Source organism: Coregonus lavaretus (genome assembly GCF_964263955.1).
Source record: "Coregonus lavaretus genome assembly, chromosome: 22".
Lineage (NCBI taxonomy): Eukaryota > Metazoa > Chordata > Actinopteri > Salmoniformes > Salmonidae > Coregonus > Coregonus lavaretus.
Window position 1 is genome coordinate 4,034,960 of NC_140009.1, and position 14,083 is coordinate 4,049,042.

The 14,083-nt window shown below is 45.0% G+C and overlaps 1 protein-coding gene across 1 annotated transcript in view; it reads left to right on the top strand.

Moving 5' to 3' along the window:
- The window catches only part of LOC311150243 (dnaJ homolog subfamily C member 5-like), a 35,959-nt gene extending 26,113 nt beyond the window's left edge, over positions 1-9,846 (top strand). Inside the window, exons 3-5 of the mRNA XM_084187619.1 lie at positions 1,387-1,600; positions 3,245-3,416; positions 4,530-9,846. Of these exons, the coding sequence (XP_084043745.1) occupies positions 1,387-1,600; positions 3,245-3,416; positions 4,530-4,633 (490 nt within the window). The 3' untranslated portion in view covers positions 4,634-9,846. The remainder of the gene's footprint in view (positions 1-1,386; positions 1,601-3,244; positions 3,417-4,529) is intronic.
- Positions 9,847-14,083: the final 4,237 nt, after the last annotated feature.

Genomic DNA, 14,083 nt, shown 5'->3' on the forward strand with positions numbered 1-14,083 from the left:
CTAGAGTTCAACAGAGAGCTGTGGCGTGCTGCTATTGCGGAACTACACTGAGTGTACAAAACATTAGGAACACCTCCTCTTTCCATGACATAGACTGACCAGGTGAAAGCTATGATCCCTTATTGATGTCACTTGTTAAATCCACTTCAATCAGTGTAGATGAAGGGGAGGAGACAGGTTAAAGAAGGATTTTTAAGCCTTGAGACAATTGAGACATGGATTGTGTATATGTGCCATTTAAGGGGGTAAATGGCAGTGGTGAAAAAATACTTTAAAGTACTACTTCAGTAGTTTTTTTGGGTATCTGTACTTTACTTTACTATTAATATTTTTGACAACTTTTACTTCACTACATTCCTAAAGAAAACAATGTACTTTTTACTCCATACATTTTCCCTGACACCCAAAAGTACTCGTTACATTTCGAATGCTTAGCAGGATAGGAAAATCGTCTAATTCACACACTTATCAAGAGAACATCCCTGGTCACCCCTACTGCCTCTGACCTGGCGGACTCACTAAACACATGCTTCGTTTGTAAATTATGTCTGAGTGTTGGAGTGTGACCCTGGCTATCCGTAAATAAACATTTTAAAAACAAGAAAATGGTGCCATCTGGTTTGCTTAATATAAGTAATTTGAAAGAATTTATACTTTTACTACTTAACTATATTTTAGCAATTACATTTACTTTTGATACTTAAGTATATTTAAAACCAAATACTTTTAGACTTTTACTCAAGTAGTATTTTACCGGGTGACTTTCACTTTTACTTGAGTCATTTTCTATTAAGGTATCTTTACTTTTACTCAAGTATGATAAATTGGGTACTTTTTCCACCACCGGTAAATGGGCAAGACAAAAGATTGAAGTGTCTTTGAATGGGGTATGGTAGTAGGCCCCCCTTTAGCTCATTTGGTAGAGCATGGCGCTTGCAACGCCAGGGTTGTGGGTTCGTTTCCCACGGGGGGGCCAGTATGAAAAATGTACGCACTCACTAACTGTAAGTCGCTCTGGATAAGAGCGTCTGCTAAATGACTAAAATGTAAAATGTTCCTGGCGCACCGGTTTGTGTCACCCAAAGGACATCCAGCCAATTTGACATGACTGTGGGAAGCATTGGAGTCAACATGGGCCAGCATCACTGTGGAACGCTTTCAACACTTTCTAGAGTCCATGCCCCGACGAATTGAGGCTGTTCTGAGGGCAAGAGGGGGTGCAACTCAATATTAGGAAGGTGTTCCTAATGTTTTGTACACTCAATGTAAATTTATGTGATAGGACTGAAGTGATGGTGTTAAATCAGGGTTCTAGGACTATAGAATGGGGGGATATTTGGCACACACACACCAGTCATAACGTCTTCCTGTTCTCTGTCCAATCAGGAAACTGGCTCTGAAGTTCCACCCAGACAAGAACCCAGACAACCCCGAGGCTGCTGATAAGTTTAAGGAGATCAACAACGCCCACGCCATCCTGAACGACTGTACCAAGAGGAACATCTATGATAAGTACGGCTCCCTGGGACTCTATGTGGCCGAACAGTTTGGAGAGGAGAACGTCAACACCTACTTTGTCCTCTCCTCCTGGTGGGCTAAGGTAAGACCACGTCTGTGTGTGTGTTGTGTTTGGAGAGGAGAACGTCAACACCTACATTTAGAGATAGATGTGCCGTTATGATGGAGTCCCCAGTACATGTACTGATGTGGAGTTATGATGGAGTCCCCAGTAAATGTTATGATGGAGTCCCCAGGAAATGTAGTGATGTGGCGTTGTGATGGATCTCGATTCCCACCTCTTACCTCTCGACTCTCACCTCTTACCTCTCGACTCCCTCCTCTTACCTCTCGATTCCCACCTCTTACCTCTCGACTCTCACCTCTTACCTCTCGACTCTCACCTCTTACCTCTCGACTCTCACCTCTTACCTCTCGACTCTCACCTCTCGACTCCCACCTCTCGACTCCCACCTCTCGACTCCCACCTCTTACCTCTCGACTCCCTCCTCTCACCTCTCGACTCCCTCCTCTTACCTCTCGACTCCCTCCTCTTACCTCTCGACTCCCTCCTCTTACCTCTCGACTCCCTCCTCTTACCTCTCGACTCCCTCCTCTCGACTCCCTCCTCTCACCTCTCGACTCTCGACTCTCACCTCTCGACCTCTCGACTCCCACCTCTCGACTCCCACCTCTCGACTCCCTCCTCTTACCTCTCGACTCCCACCTCTTACCTCTCGACTCCCACCTCTCACCTCTCGACTCCCACCTCTCGACTCACACCTCTCGACTCACACCTCTCGACTCACACCTCTCGACTCCCACCTCTTACCTCTCGACTCCCACCTCTTACCTCTCGACTCCCACCTCTTACCTCTCGACTCCCACCTCTCACCTCTCGACTCCCACCTCTCACCTCTCGACTCCCACCTCTCGACTCCCACCTCTCACCTCTCGACTCCCGACTCTCGACTCCCACCTCTCGACTCCCACCTCTCGACTCCCACCTCTCGACTCTCACCTCGACTCCCTCCTCTTACCTCTCGACTCCCTCCTCTTACCTCTCGACTCCCACCTCTCGACTCCCACCTCTCGACTCCCACCTCTCGACTCTCGACTCCCACCTCTCGACTCTCGACTCCCACCTCTCGACTCTCGACTCCCACCTCTCGACTCCCACCTCTCGACTCTCGACTCCCACCTCTCGACTCTCGACTCCCACCTCTCGACTCCCGACTCTCGACTCCCACCTCTCGACTCCCACCTCTCGACTCCCACCTCTCGACTCCCACCTCTCGACTCCCACCTCTCGACTCCCACCTCTCGACTCTCACCTCTCGACTCTCACCTCTTACCTCTCGACTCCCACCTCTCACCTCTCGACTCCCTCCTCCCACCTCTCGACTCCCTCCTCTCGACTCTCACCTCGACTCCCTCGTCTTACCTCTCGACTCCCACCTCTTACCTCTCGACTCCCACCTCTCGACTCCCACCTCTCGACTCCCACCTCTCGACTCCCACCTCTCGACTCCCACCTCTCGACTCTCACCTCTCGACTCCCTCCTCTTACCTCTCGACTCCCTCCTCCCACCTCTCGACTCTCACCTCTCGACTCTCACCTCTCGACTCTCACCTCTCGACTCCCACCTCTCGACTCCCACCTCTCGACTCCCACCTCTCGACTCCCACCTCTCGATTCCCACCTCTTACCTCCTTCCATCTCCCTGACGGTCTCCTCTGTCTGCAGGGCCTGTTCATCTTCTGTGGCTTGGCGACTGGCTGCTACTTCTGCTGTTGTTTGTGTTGCTGCTGTAACTGCTGCTGTGGGAAGTGTAAACCACGGCCGCCCATGGACCAGGAACCAGAGTTCTACGTCTCCCCTGAAGACCTGGAGGCACAGATGCAGTCTGACGAGAGAGGTGAGGAGTTTAATCAATCAATCAATCAACCAACCAATCAATCAATAGAACTAGAGATGAGTGGTGAGAGCTTAATCAACCAATATAACTAGAGGTGAGAGAGCTTAATCAACCAATAGAACTAGAGGTGAGAGAGCTTAATCAACCAATAGAACTAGAGGTGAGAGAGCTTAATCAACCAATAGAACTAGAGGTGAGAGAGCTTAATCAACCAATAGAACTAGAGGTGAGAGAGCTTAATCAACCAATAGAACTAGAGATGAGAGAGCTTAATCAACCAATAGAACTAGAGGTGAGAGAGCTTAATCAACCAATAGAACTAGAGGTGAGAGAGCTTAATCAACCAATAGAACTAGAGATGAGAGAGCTTAATCAACCAATAGAACTAGAGATGAGAGAGCTTAATCAACCAATCAATTATCAATAGAACTAGAGATGGAGAGACTGTTACAGAGGCCTTTGTTTAAATCAAAGAATTTCAGGGTAACAATGAAAGTACCCTACTGTGATTGTTTTCTATTAAAATGGTCAAAAATCAACAAAAATAGCTTCTTAGCAAAGATACATTTCTCAAGCAAGACTTTTGCTAGTACTGTCTGGGAGTGGTCTGAGTGGGGAGGGGAAAACTGAAAATTAGCTGTTATTGGCAGAGAGGTTTGGAACTCTTTTTCTTATTGGTCTATTAACTAATTTACCACCTGGTGATGTCACCAGGCAGGCCAAATCTCCATCCTACCAAAACAAGCTGAAATCTCAGTCAGTCTTTTCAAACAGCTCTTACACTAAAATGGCATTTTCACCATTTCACAGTATTATTCCAACCTCAGTGTGGAAATATATATAAAACACAGGAAAATCACGTTTTTGACTGCACTAGTCCTTTAAGTAGAGTGGATTTTCACTTGGTTGAATGAAGGGAAGACCGATAGAGGGGATTTGATCCCAGGCAGGCAAGGGAACTGTACATTAGAACAGATGAACTCTGGTCCGTCCCCTGCAACCTGGGCCTGTGGGTTGGTCATGCAGTTAACGCTTCCTGCCTGTCACACAGTTATTTCGATTGGTAACGTGTGTGTGTGTGTGTGTGTGTGTGTGTGTGTGTTGTTCCCCCAGACGTTGGTGGTGACCCCATCATGGTGCAGCCGTCCGGAACAGAGACCACCAGGCTGACGTCAGACAGCCACTCCAGCTACCGGACCGACACTGGATACAACTAAACCCCCCGTACCCCTACCTATACCCCTAACCCCCCTACACCCCCCCTGTACCCCTACCTATACCCCTAACCCCCCTACACCCCCCCCCGTACCCCTACACGACTCGGTCCTGCCAGAGAGAAGGTTTCTGTTACTTTGACTGCAACTTGAAATATTAGCCTGGTATTATCAACAACACCCCATTTCACTCTGACATAATTCCCACCAGCACCTCTATCCACCAGCCTCTCCATCTCCTCTATCCACCAGCCTCTCCATCTCCTCTCTATCCACCAGCCTCTCCATCTCCTCTATCCACCAGCCTCTCCATCTCCTCTATCCACCAGCCTCTCCATCTCCTCTATCCACCAGCCTCTCCATCTCCTCTATCCACCAGCCTCTCCATCTCCTCTATCCACCAGCCTCTCCATCTCCTCTCTATCCACCAGCCTCTCCATCTCCTCTCTATCCACCAGCCTCTCCATCTCCTCTCTATCCACCAGCCTCTCCATCTCCTCTCTATCCACCAGCCTCTCCATCTCCTCTCTATCCACCAGCCTCTCCATCTCCTCTATCCACCAGCCTCTCCATCTCCTCTATCCACCAGCCTCTCCATCTCCTCTATCCACCAGCCTCTCCATCTCCTCTCTATCCACCAGCCTCTCCATCTCCTCTCTATCCACCAGCCTCTCCATCTCCTCTCTATCCACCAGCCTCTCCATCTCCTCTATCCACCAGCCTCTCCATCTCCTCTATCCACCAGCCTCTCCATCTCCTCTCTATCCACCAGCCTCTCCATCTCCTCTATCCACCAGCCTCTCCATCTCCTCTATCCACCAGCCTCTCCATCTCCTCTATCCACCAGCCTCTCCATCCACCAGAGAGGGGGAATATGATGTCATAATGCTCTGCTAGGTAGTTTTCTGAGCTAGGACTTTAACTAGGTCGTTTCCTGAGCTTTAACTAGGTAATTCTCAGTGCGGTAGGGAGAGGAGTAGAGGGTGACTTGGGTGTTGATGCTTTTCCTGGACATACATTACATTATGGACATTACATTAACTTCGACATATATATAATGAACAAAAATATAAACGCAACATGAAACAATTTCAAAGATTCTTCTGAGTTACAGTTCATATGTCCCCTGTAGCTCAGTTGGTAGAGCATGGCGCTTGCAACGCCAGGGTTGTGGGTTCGTTTCCCACGTGGGGCCAGTATGAAAATGTATGCACTCACTAACTGTAAGTCGCTCTGGATAAGAGCATCTGCTAAAATGACTAAAATGTAAAAACATGAAATAAATAAATTAGGCCCTAATCTATGGATTTCACATGACTGGGAATACAGATATGCATAACAGATACCTGTATAAAAAATGGGCCTCAGGATCTCGTCACAGTATTTCTCTACATTCAAATTGCCATCGTTAAAATGCTATTGTGTTCGTTGTCCGTAGCTTATGCCTGCCCGTGCCATAACCCCACTACCACCAGGGGGCACTCTGTTCACAACGTTGACATCAGCAAACCCCTCGCCCACACGACGCCATAAACGTGGTCTGCGGTTGTGAGGCCGGTTGGATGTACTGCCAAATTCTCTAAAACGACAGAGGCGGCTTATGGTAGAGAATTGAACATTCAATTATCTGACAACAGCTCTGGTGGACATTCCTGCAGTCAGCATCCCAATTGCACGCTCCCTCAAAACTTGAGACATCTGTGGCATTGGGTTGTGTGACAAAACTGCACATTTTGGAGTGGCCTTTTATTGGCCCCAGCCAATGATCATGCTGTTTAATCAGCTTCTTGATATGCCACACCTGTCAGGTGGATGGTTTATCTTGGCAAACGAGAAATGCTCACTAACAGGGATGTAAACACATTTGTGCACAACATTCGAGAGAAAAAGCTTTTTGTGTTTATGGAAAATGTCCGGGGATCTTTTATTTCAGCTCATGAAACATGGGACCAACACTTTACATGTTGCCTTTTTTATATTTTTGTTAAGTGAATATTTTTTTGACCGTTTGGAGACCCTTTACTAACAGTCACATTTCCTTTTCCTCAGTGGCTCGATCAACTTGATCGACTTCAAATTTAGGGAAGTGGACCCCGATTTATTCTTCCTGAGTTCTGAGCCATATTCTACCATTTCTGTTTGGACCGTGATTCGACTGCTGTAGATGTTTTGACCCTGTTCCCTTCCTCGGGCAGCAACAAAGATATGTGTTGCAACTTGCCATGGTCATTAGGTCCTCAGCTACCATTACATTATTTAAAACATTTTAGTCATTTAGCAGACGCTCTTATCCAGAGCGACTTACATGTCAACAGGTTCTCTTAGTACAGAAAACCCACGCACAAACCCACAAAGAACGTTGATTTAGTTTATCGTTGTGTACTGTAGACGGTGTGAATCATTGCCTCCCTAACCATGTACTGATAAAAGGCACGTGGTATTCTGCTCTTGGGCTAAAACACTTGCACTGCTTTCAGATTTTGTTTTCCTTTTGTTGCGTCGTTCCTAGTAGTTTTGATCATAGTTTCCATAAGACTTGTGAAATATGAGAAGCATGTGACTCGATGGAAAAGGAAGCAGGGGACCACACTATGAGGATGGGTAAACGGTGATTACACCGAGGCCTACCTAGACTGTTACCGTGGAGACAGTATAGCAGGGTTCCCCAACTGCCGGTTGACATGTGATCGTATACAAATGTAACCAAGGTTTGAAATGATTATGTATTTAGTCAATTATTATATCTGTACAAATGATTTGTAATTATGTTCCGGCACCCTGACCATCCGCTCAAGAAAGAAATCTGCCCGCGGCTGAATCTAGTTGATGATCCCTGCTGTATAATATGAACAGTGTCTTTTAAGCCAGAATTATTTCCATTAATTTCTCTAAGAACAATATCTCCATTTAACTCAATGTCAACACTTGGATACTTTCCCTCTTCCTCCTCTTCATCGTCCTCCTCCTCACTTCTCCAATACTACTGCTACTGCTACTACTACTACTACTACTACTACTACTACTACTACTACTACTACTACTACTACTACCCTCTGTTTTCTGTACTACTACTACTGCTACTGCTACTACTACTACTACTACTGCTGCTACTACTACTACTACTACTACTACTACTACTACCCTCTGTTTTCTGTACTACTACTACTGCTACTACTACTACTACTACTACTACTACTACTACTACTACCCTCTGTTTTCTGTACTACTACTACTACTACTACTACTACTACTACCCTCTGTTTTCTGTACTACTACTACTACTACTACTGCTACTACTACTACTACTACTACTACTACTACTACTACTACTACTACTACTACTACTACTACCCTCTGTTTTCTGTACTACTACTACTACTACTACCCTCTGTTTTCTGTACTACTACTACTACTACTACTACTACTACTACTACTACTACTACTACTACCCTCTGTTTTCTCTCCAATACCACTACTATTCTCCTCCTCTCTTTCCAATCCAGTCTTGTTTGTCCTTACTGATGAAACAATACATTTATTTGAGCTCTGAAGGATTTACTGACATCATTGAAATGAGTCTCTTAGCAGCTCTGTTTGTGCGTGGGGAAAACTGCGTAGACGACCACGTGTGTATGAATGCGTGTGCCGGGAGCTCAGAGTTCAGAGTTCAGAGTTCAGTGGGTAAAAGCTGGACAAAACCTCTCCTTATATACACCTACTATTACCACCAATATATTCAACTGTTTTGGTTTTAGATTGTCTTTGAGGAAGTAATGAGAATGTATAGGTTTAGATTTTATTATGTTGCGTGTGTGTGTGTGTGTGTATATTTGAGTTTCGCAAAAAACCGAATGTTGCTTTTTTTTGTTAGTTTTTTTTCCCAATAGATTGTATTTGTTCATATTTATGTTGTCGGAGAAGGATGAGGTTTTATATTTATCCAAAGTGGTGGTTATGTCTGTTGGCTACAGCTCTGTATGTAGTCAGACTGCAACTGATTTATAAGAGTATATATATATATATCTGTGGCCCAAATGGCACCCTATTCCCTATGTAGTGCACTACTTTTATTTTCTTACCAGAGCCCTACCAATGGGCCCTGGTAAAACGTAGTGCACTATATAGGGAATAGGGTGCCATTTGGGACGTATACTAAAATACCAGTTTACTGCAATGAATCATCATCATCATCATCATCATCATCATCATCATCAGGTTCCAGGTGTCCCAGCACCCTCAGTAGTCACTCACACTCTAGCCAATCATCTTCGAGCAGCGTTGGTGGTTGATGTAATGCGATGATGAATCTCATTTTGTGTTTTTTTTTCTCGATGTATTGTCGTTAGACGACCTTTGTTTTACCTCGTGGTAGGAGTCTGTTATACTAGAGACTTTTCGGTGTCAGTCTTAACATTTTATCCACTTGTCATTTTGTCCTAGCCTGAGTACCCAGTCCGTGTGTGTGCTATCATACCAACTCCTTGTCACTCATTTGGCACTCGGCTTGACAAGGACATTAATGGAGTTGGCAAGAGCACAAACGGATCTGTGACCAGCCTGATTTTGTTGAGCTCCAGGGGTCAGAAAGAGCAGGACGTCTAAGAGCCTTTTCCTTTTTACTCACTCCTTTCATTTCATTTCCTTCATTTCCTAAGGTTCTATTATCAAGTCAAACATTTTTTAATTGGTTGTAGTTCTTCATTAGCCCGCCCACTGCTCTCTCATTTTGATTTGATTGGTTGTATTATCAGAATATCTGTTTTTACAATTTTTAAGCTATAAAAACAAGAGTCTCCATATGTATAACCTCCCAGTCATTTATTGGGTGAATATGTTGACAAATGAAAATGCCATTTCTGTTACCCACAAATCCTTGCTGTGGCTTCTTTCTCCTCTTTTGAGATGTTGAAATACATACAACTTGTCGGAGTGAATGCAATGTGTATACAAGTTCTACCGGATCAAGAAACAACATTATTTTAGAAACTTTAAAAAAACAAAATGTTAGTGCAAATATAGTGGTAAGATAATAATTAAGCATTTTATTTTATTTTGTATCTTTTTAATAAATGAATATATAGCTTAAATGGTATGTAACTAGGTGTGTGGCCATTTGAATGAATGGTTGAGATCTCCTGTACAGTGGAAGTAAACAGAATGTCTGTTTTGGGTCATCTACTGTCTGTGCCGTTGTAAAATAAATGTTTCTGATGCTATGACGTCTCATTTGTGACTCCTTTTAGAAAGTAATGATGTCTTTTGCATTCTGTATTGTATGTATTGGCATAAACAAACTGAAGAAGTCCACACCCAGAGAACACAAGGAGCTTGGTTTCGCAGAACGCCTTGAACGGTGAACAACTGTGAATAAAACAGTAACAGCGGTCACTAATACAGCTGGCACATGCCTGGGATCAAAGCCAGCCTCACTCCCTTCTCCCCCTCAGCCTCCATCACACCCTTCTCAGCCTCCATCACTCCCTTCTCCCATCAGCCTCCATCACACCCTTCTCCCCTCAGCCTCCATCACACCCTTCTCCCCTCAGCCTCCATCACTCCCTTCTCCCCCTCAGCCTCCATCACACCCTTCTCCCCCTCAGCCTCCATCACACCCTTCTCAGCCTCCATCACACCCTTCTCCCCCTCAGCCTCCATCACACCCTTCTCCCCCTCAGCCTCCATCACACCCTTCTCAGCCTCCATCCCACCCTTCTCCCCTCAGCCTCCATCACACCCTTCTCAGCCTCCATCACACCCTTCTCCCCCTCAGCCTCCATCACACCCTTCTCCCCCTCAGCCTCCATCACACCCTTCTCAGCCTCCATCACACCCTTCTCAGCCTCCATCACACCCTTCTCCCCTCAGCCTCCATCACACCCTTCTCCCCCTCAGCCTCTATCACACCCTTCTCCCCTCAGCCTCCATCACACCCTTCTCCCCCTCAGCCTCCATCACTCCCTTCTCCCCCTCAGCCTCCATCACACCCTTCTCAGCCTCCATCACACCCTTCTCCCCCTCAGCCTCCATCACACCCTTCTCCCCCTCAGCCTCCATCACACCCTTCTCCCCCTCAGCCTCCATCACACCCTTCTCCCCCTCAGCCTCCATCACACCCTTCTCCCCCTCAGCCTCCATCACACCCTTCTCCCCCTCAGCCTCCATCACACCCTTCTCCCCCTCAGCCTCCATCACACCCTTCTCCCCTCAGCCTCCATCACACCCTTCTCCCCCTCAGCCTCCATCACACCCTTCAGCCTCCATCACACGCTTCAGCCTCCATCACACCCTTCTCCCCTCAGCCTCCATCACACCCTTCAGCCTCCATCACACCCTTCTCCCCTCACCCTCCATCACACCCTTCAGTCTAACTCAGACCCTCTTATCCAAACAGATACACATAGTCTGCCTATTTCCATACAGGGGTTAGAGAGGAATGTTTCATCTCTGTACAGCAGACACACACAAGCCCCTAACAGGTGTATGGATTATGAACTGTTAATTTGAGCCACGTGAAGACATCAGGGATCTTATGTTCATAATGGAGGACATGACCTACTTTTCCTGATGTTCAGTTCGTTAAGCCCATGTTAAGCCCAGACTCCAGCCATAGACAGACAACGGTATTATCACACTATAATGAGAGAGACGAAAGAGGAATCCATTCTTAGTCAAGGTGAAGCCTCTATCAGATGATCATGAACGGCATCTGTGACTTTTTACCATCTCTATAGCTGTGTTTTTATTTGAAGTTTATTTGGCAGGACGAACCCTCCAATGGTACACAGCTTTTAACTGCCAAAACCTCTCAACAAAGCCCCACTAGATACAGTATCTCTGACACACGACACCGTTACAGACAGGGTTGGGTAGTCCGTTACAGTTACTAGTTACCTGTCCAACATTGTAATCAGTAACGTAACTTTTGGATTACACAAACTCAGTAATGTAATCTGATTACTTTTGGATTACTTTCCCTTTAAGAGCCTTTAGAAGAAGACTAAAAGCATCCATCAAACGCATTTGGTGTGTCATCATAGTGGTCTCTGATTGGTGGTCATCATAGTGGTCTCTGATTGGTGGTCATCATTAGGTGTGTCATCATAGTGGTCTCTGATTGGTGGTCATCATTTGGTGTGTCATCATAGTGGTCTCTGACTTGTGGTCATCATTTGGTGTGTCATCATAGTGGTCTCTGATTGGTGGTCATCATAGTGGTCTCTGATTGGTGGTCAGACTCACGCAGGTGGAACAAACTTAAACTTGTGCCTTTTTTCATTGAGAAAACAGAAAGGTGTCATAATGTGGGTTTTTTCTCGCAAATTACCTTTCTGAATTTAAAAGTAATCCAAGAAGTAATCTTTTTTTATTTATTAAAAAGTATCTGTAATCTGATAATGCTGGTTCCAGACAGTTACCCCCCAACCCTGGTTCCAGACAGTTACCCCCCAACCCTGGTTCCAGACAGTTACCCCCCAACCCTGGTTCCAGACAGTTACTCCCCAACCCTGGTTCCAGACAGTTACTCCCCAACCCTGGTTCCAGACAGTTACCCCCCAACCCTGGTTCCAGACATTTACCCCCCAACCCTGGTTCCAGACAGTTACTCCCCAACCCTGGTTCCAGACAGTTACTCCCCAACCCTGGTTCCAGACAGTTACCCCCCAACCCTGGTTCCAGATAGTTACTCCCCAACCCTGGTTCCAGACAGTTACTCCCCAACCCTGGTTCCAGACAGTTACTCCCCAACCCTGGTTCCAGACAGTTACTCCCCAACCCTGGTTCCAGACAGTTACCCCCCAACCCTGGTTCCAGACAGTTACCCCCCAACCCTGGTTCCAGACAGTTACCCCCCAACCCTGGTTCCAGACAGTTACCCCCCAACCCTGGTTCCAGACAGTTACTCCCCAACCCTGGTTCCAGACAGTTACTCCCCAACCCTGGTTCCAGACAGTTACCCCCCAACCCTGGTTAGGGTTAGGAATAAAATAATAGCCTCTGAGTCAATTGAATCAGCATCAATCAAGTCTAAAACGAACCTAATATTACAGCTGATGTGGCTACCTTTCATTAAACTAGTTTGGGTTTAATTAATAAGGTGTTTAGACCCATTTTAAATCTATTAGCATATGCTAAAGTTATCCATTTATAATCTGTATTTAATAATAGGTCTCCCATTATCTATGAAAAGTGGATCTTTATCAGGTTTTGGTATCAAGGATATTTCCCAACTCGTCTTCACATACGGACTTGAACTCATCAGAAATAATTGGAACAAGACCATGGACGTGTTTCATAAAATGTTCACGTTCAATCCCATTAAAATTAGATTTATACAGATTTTCATAGAAAGAATACACCAAGTTAGAGATGATCTTAGGGTCTTTACACAAGGTATTGTCAATATTTAAGGAAGAAAGAGATTTTCTCTTATAGTTCCTTTTTTTCAAGAGCAAAATAAATGTCTTGCTTTTTTCTCAGCCTCCTCATTTAGCTCTAGATGTAATAAAGGCCCCTTGAGCTAAATCAATGCACATTTGATCAAGTTCTATTCGAGATGTTTTCAAATCGGTTTCTTCCTCTGCCGAAAGGGTATAATTTTCTAAAAGAACAGTCAATTTATTAATAAGCTCATCTTCTTTTAAAATGTTTTGCTTCTTTAGTTCCTTACTGCGTGTAATGGTGATAGATCTTACTTTGAATTTAAATATTTCCCAGTTACTTCCATGCTTTGGTTCTAGAATGTTTTAAATGAGTCCCTGATTAAGCTCTTTATCCTCTTGTTAAAGACTGGATCATTTAGGAGTGAATTATTACGTTTCCAGTATCCTCGAAAGTCACTGGATTTTTCAGAACTTTCTAACTTCAATGATATCATTTTTATGATCAGTCAAAGGAGTATGTTTATAACTTACTTCTTGTACATACTGTAAAAGTGGGGACAAATGAGAAACAGATAAATTCTTGATCTGACCATCATTCACCTATTACACCTGGTGTATTTGTTTAAGTTTGTATTAAAGAAACACCACGCATCAACCACTGTCAGTTTGTATTAAAGAAACACCATGTATCGATCACTGTCACTACTGCAAAATGAGGTGATGATGTCACTATTCTGAGATCTCTGAGCTATTCTAGGTGAAAATCTATCTAAAGAGTTACCAGGTGTTTCATTGAAGTCTCCAGCTATTATTAGCCATGCATTTGTATTCTTGTTTTGCAGCTCAGTAAGCTTATCATAACCTGAGAATAAAATAAAACAAATAATAAGAAAACAAATACAGTGTTGTGAATAAATGGTTAACTAGTTGAACTAGTGAGCCAGGTAGCTAGTAAAGAACCCTGATTTTAGAGAAAGAACTGGACCACCCTTAACCGAGGTAGTTGTGTTGTGATCAAAATGATGTACCCGTTTTCACATTTACGAACCTGGTGATATAAAACAGTGTGGAT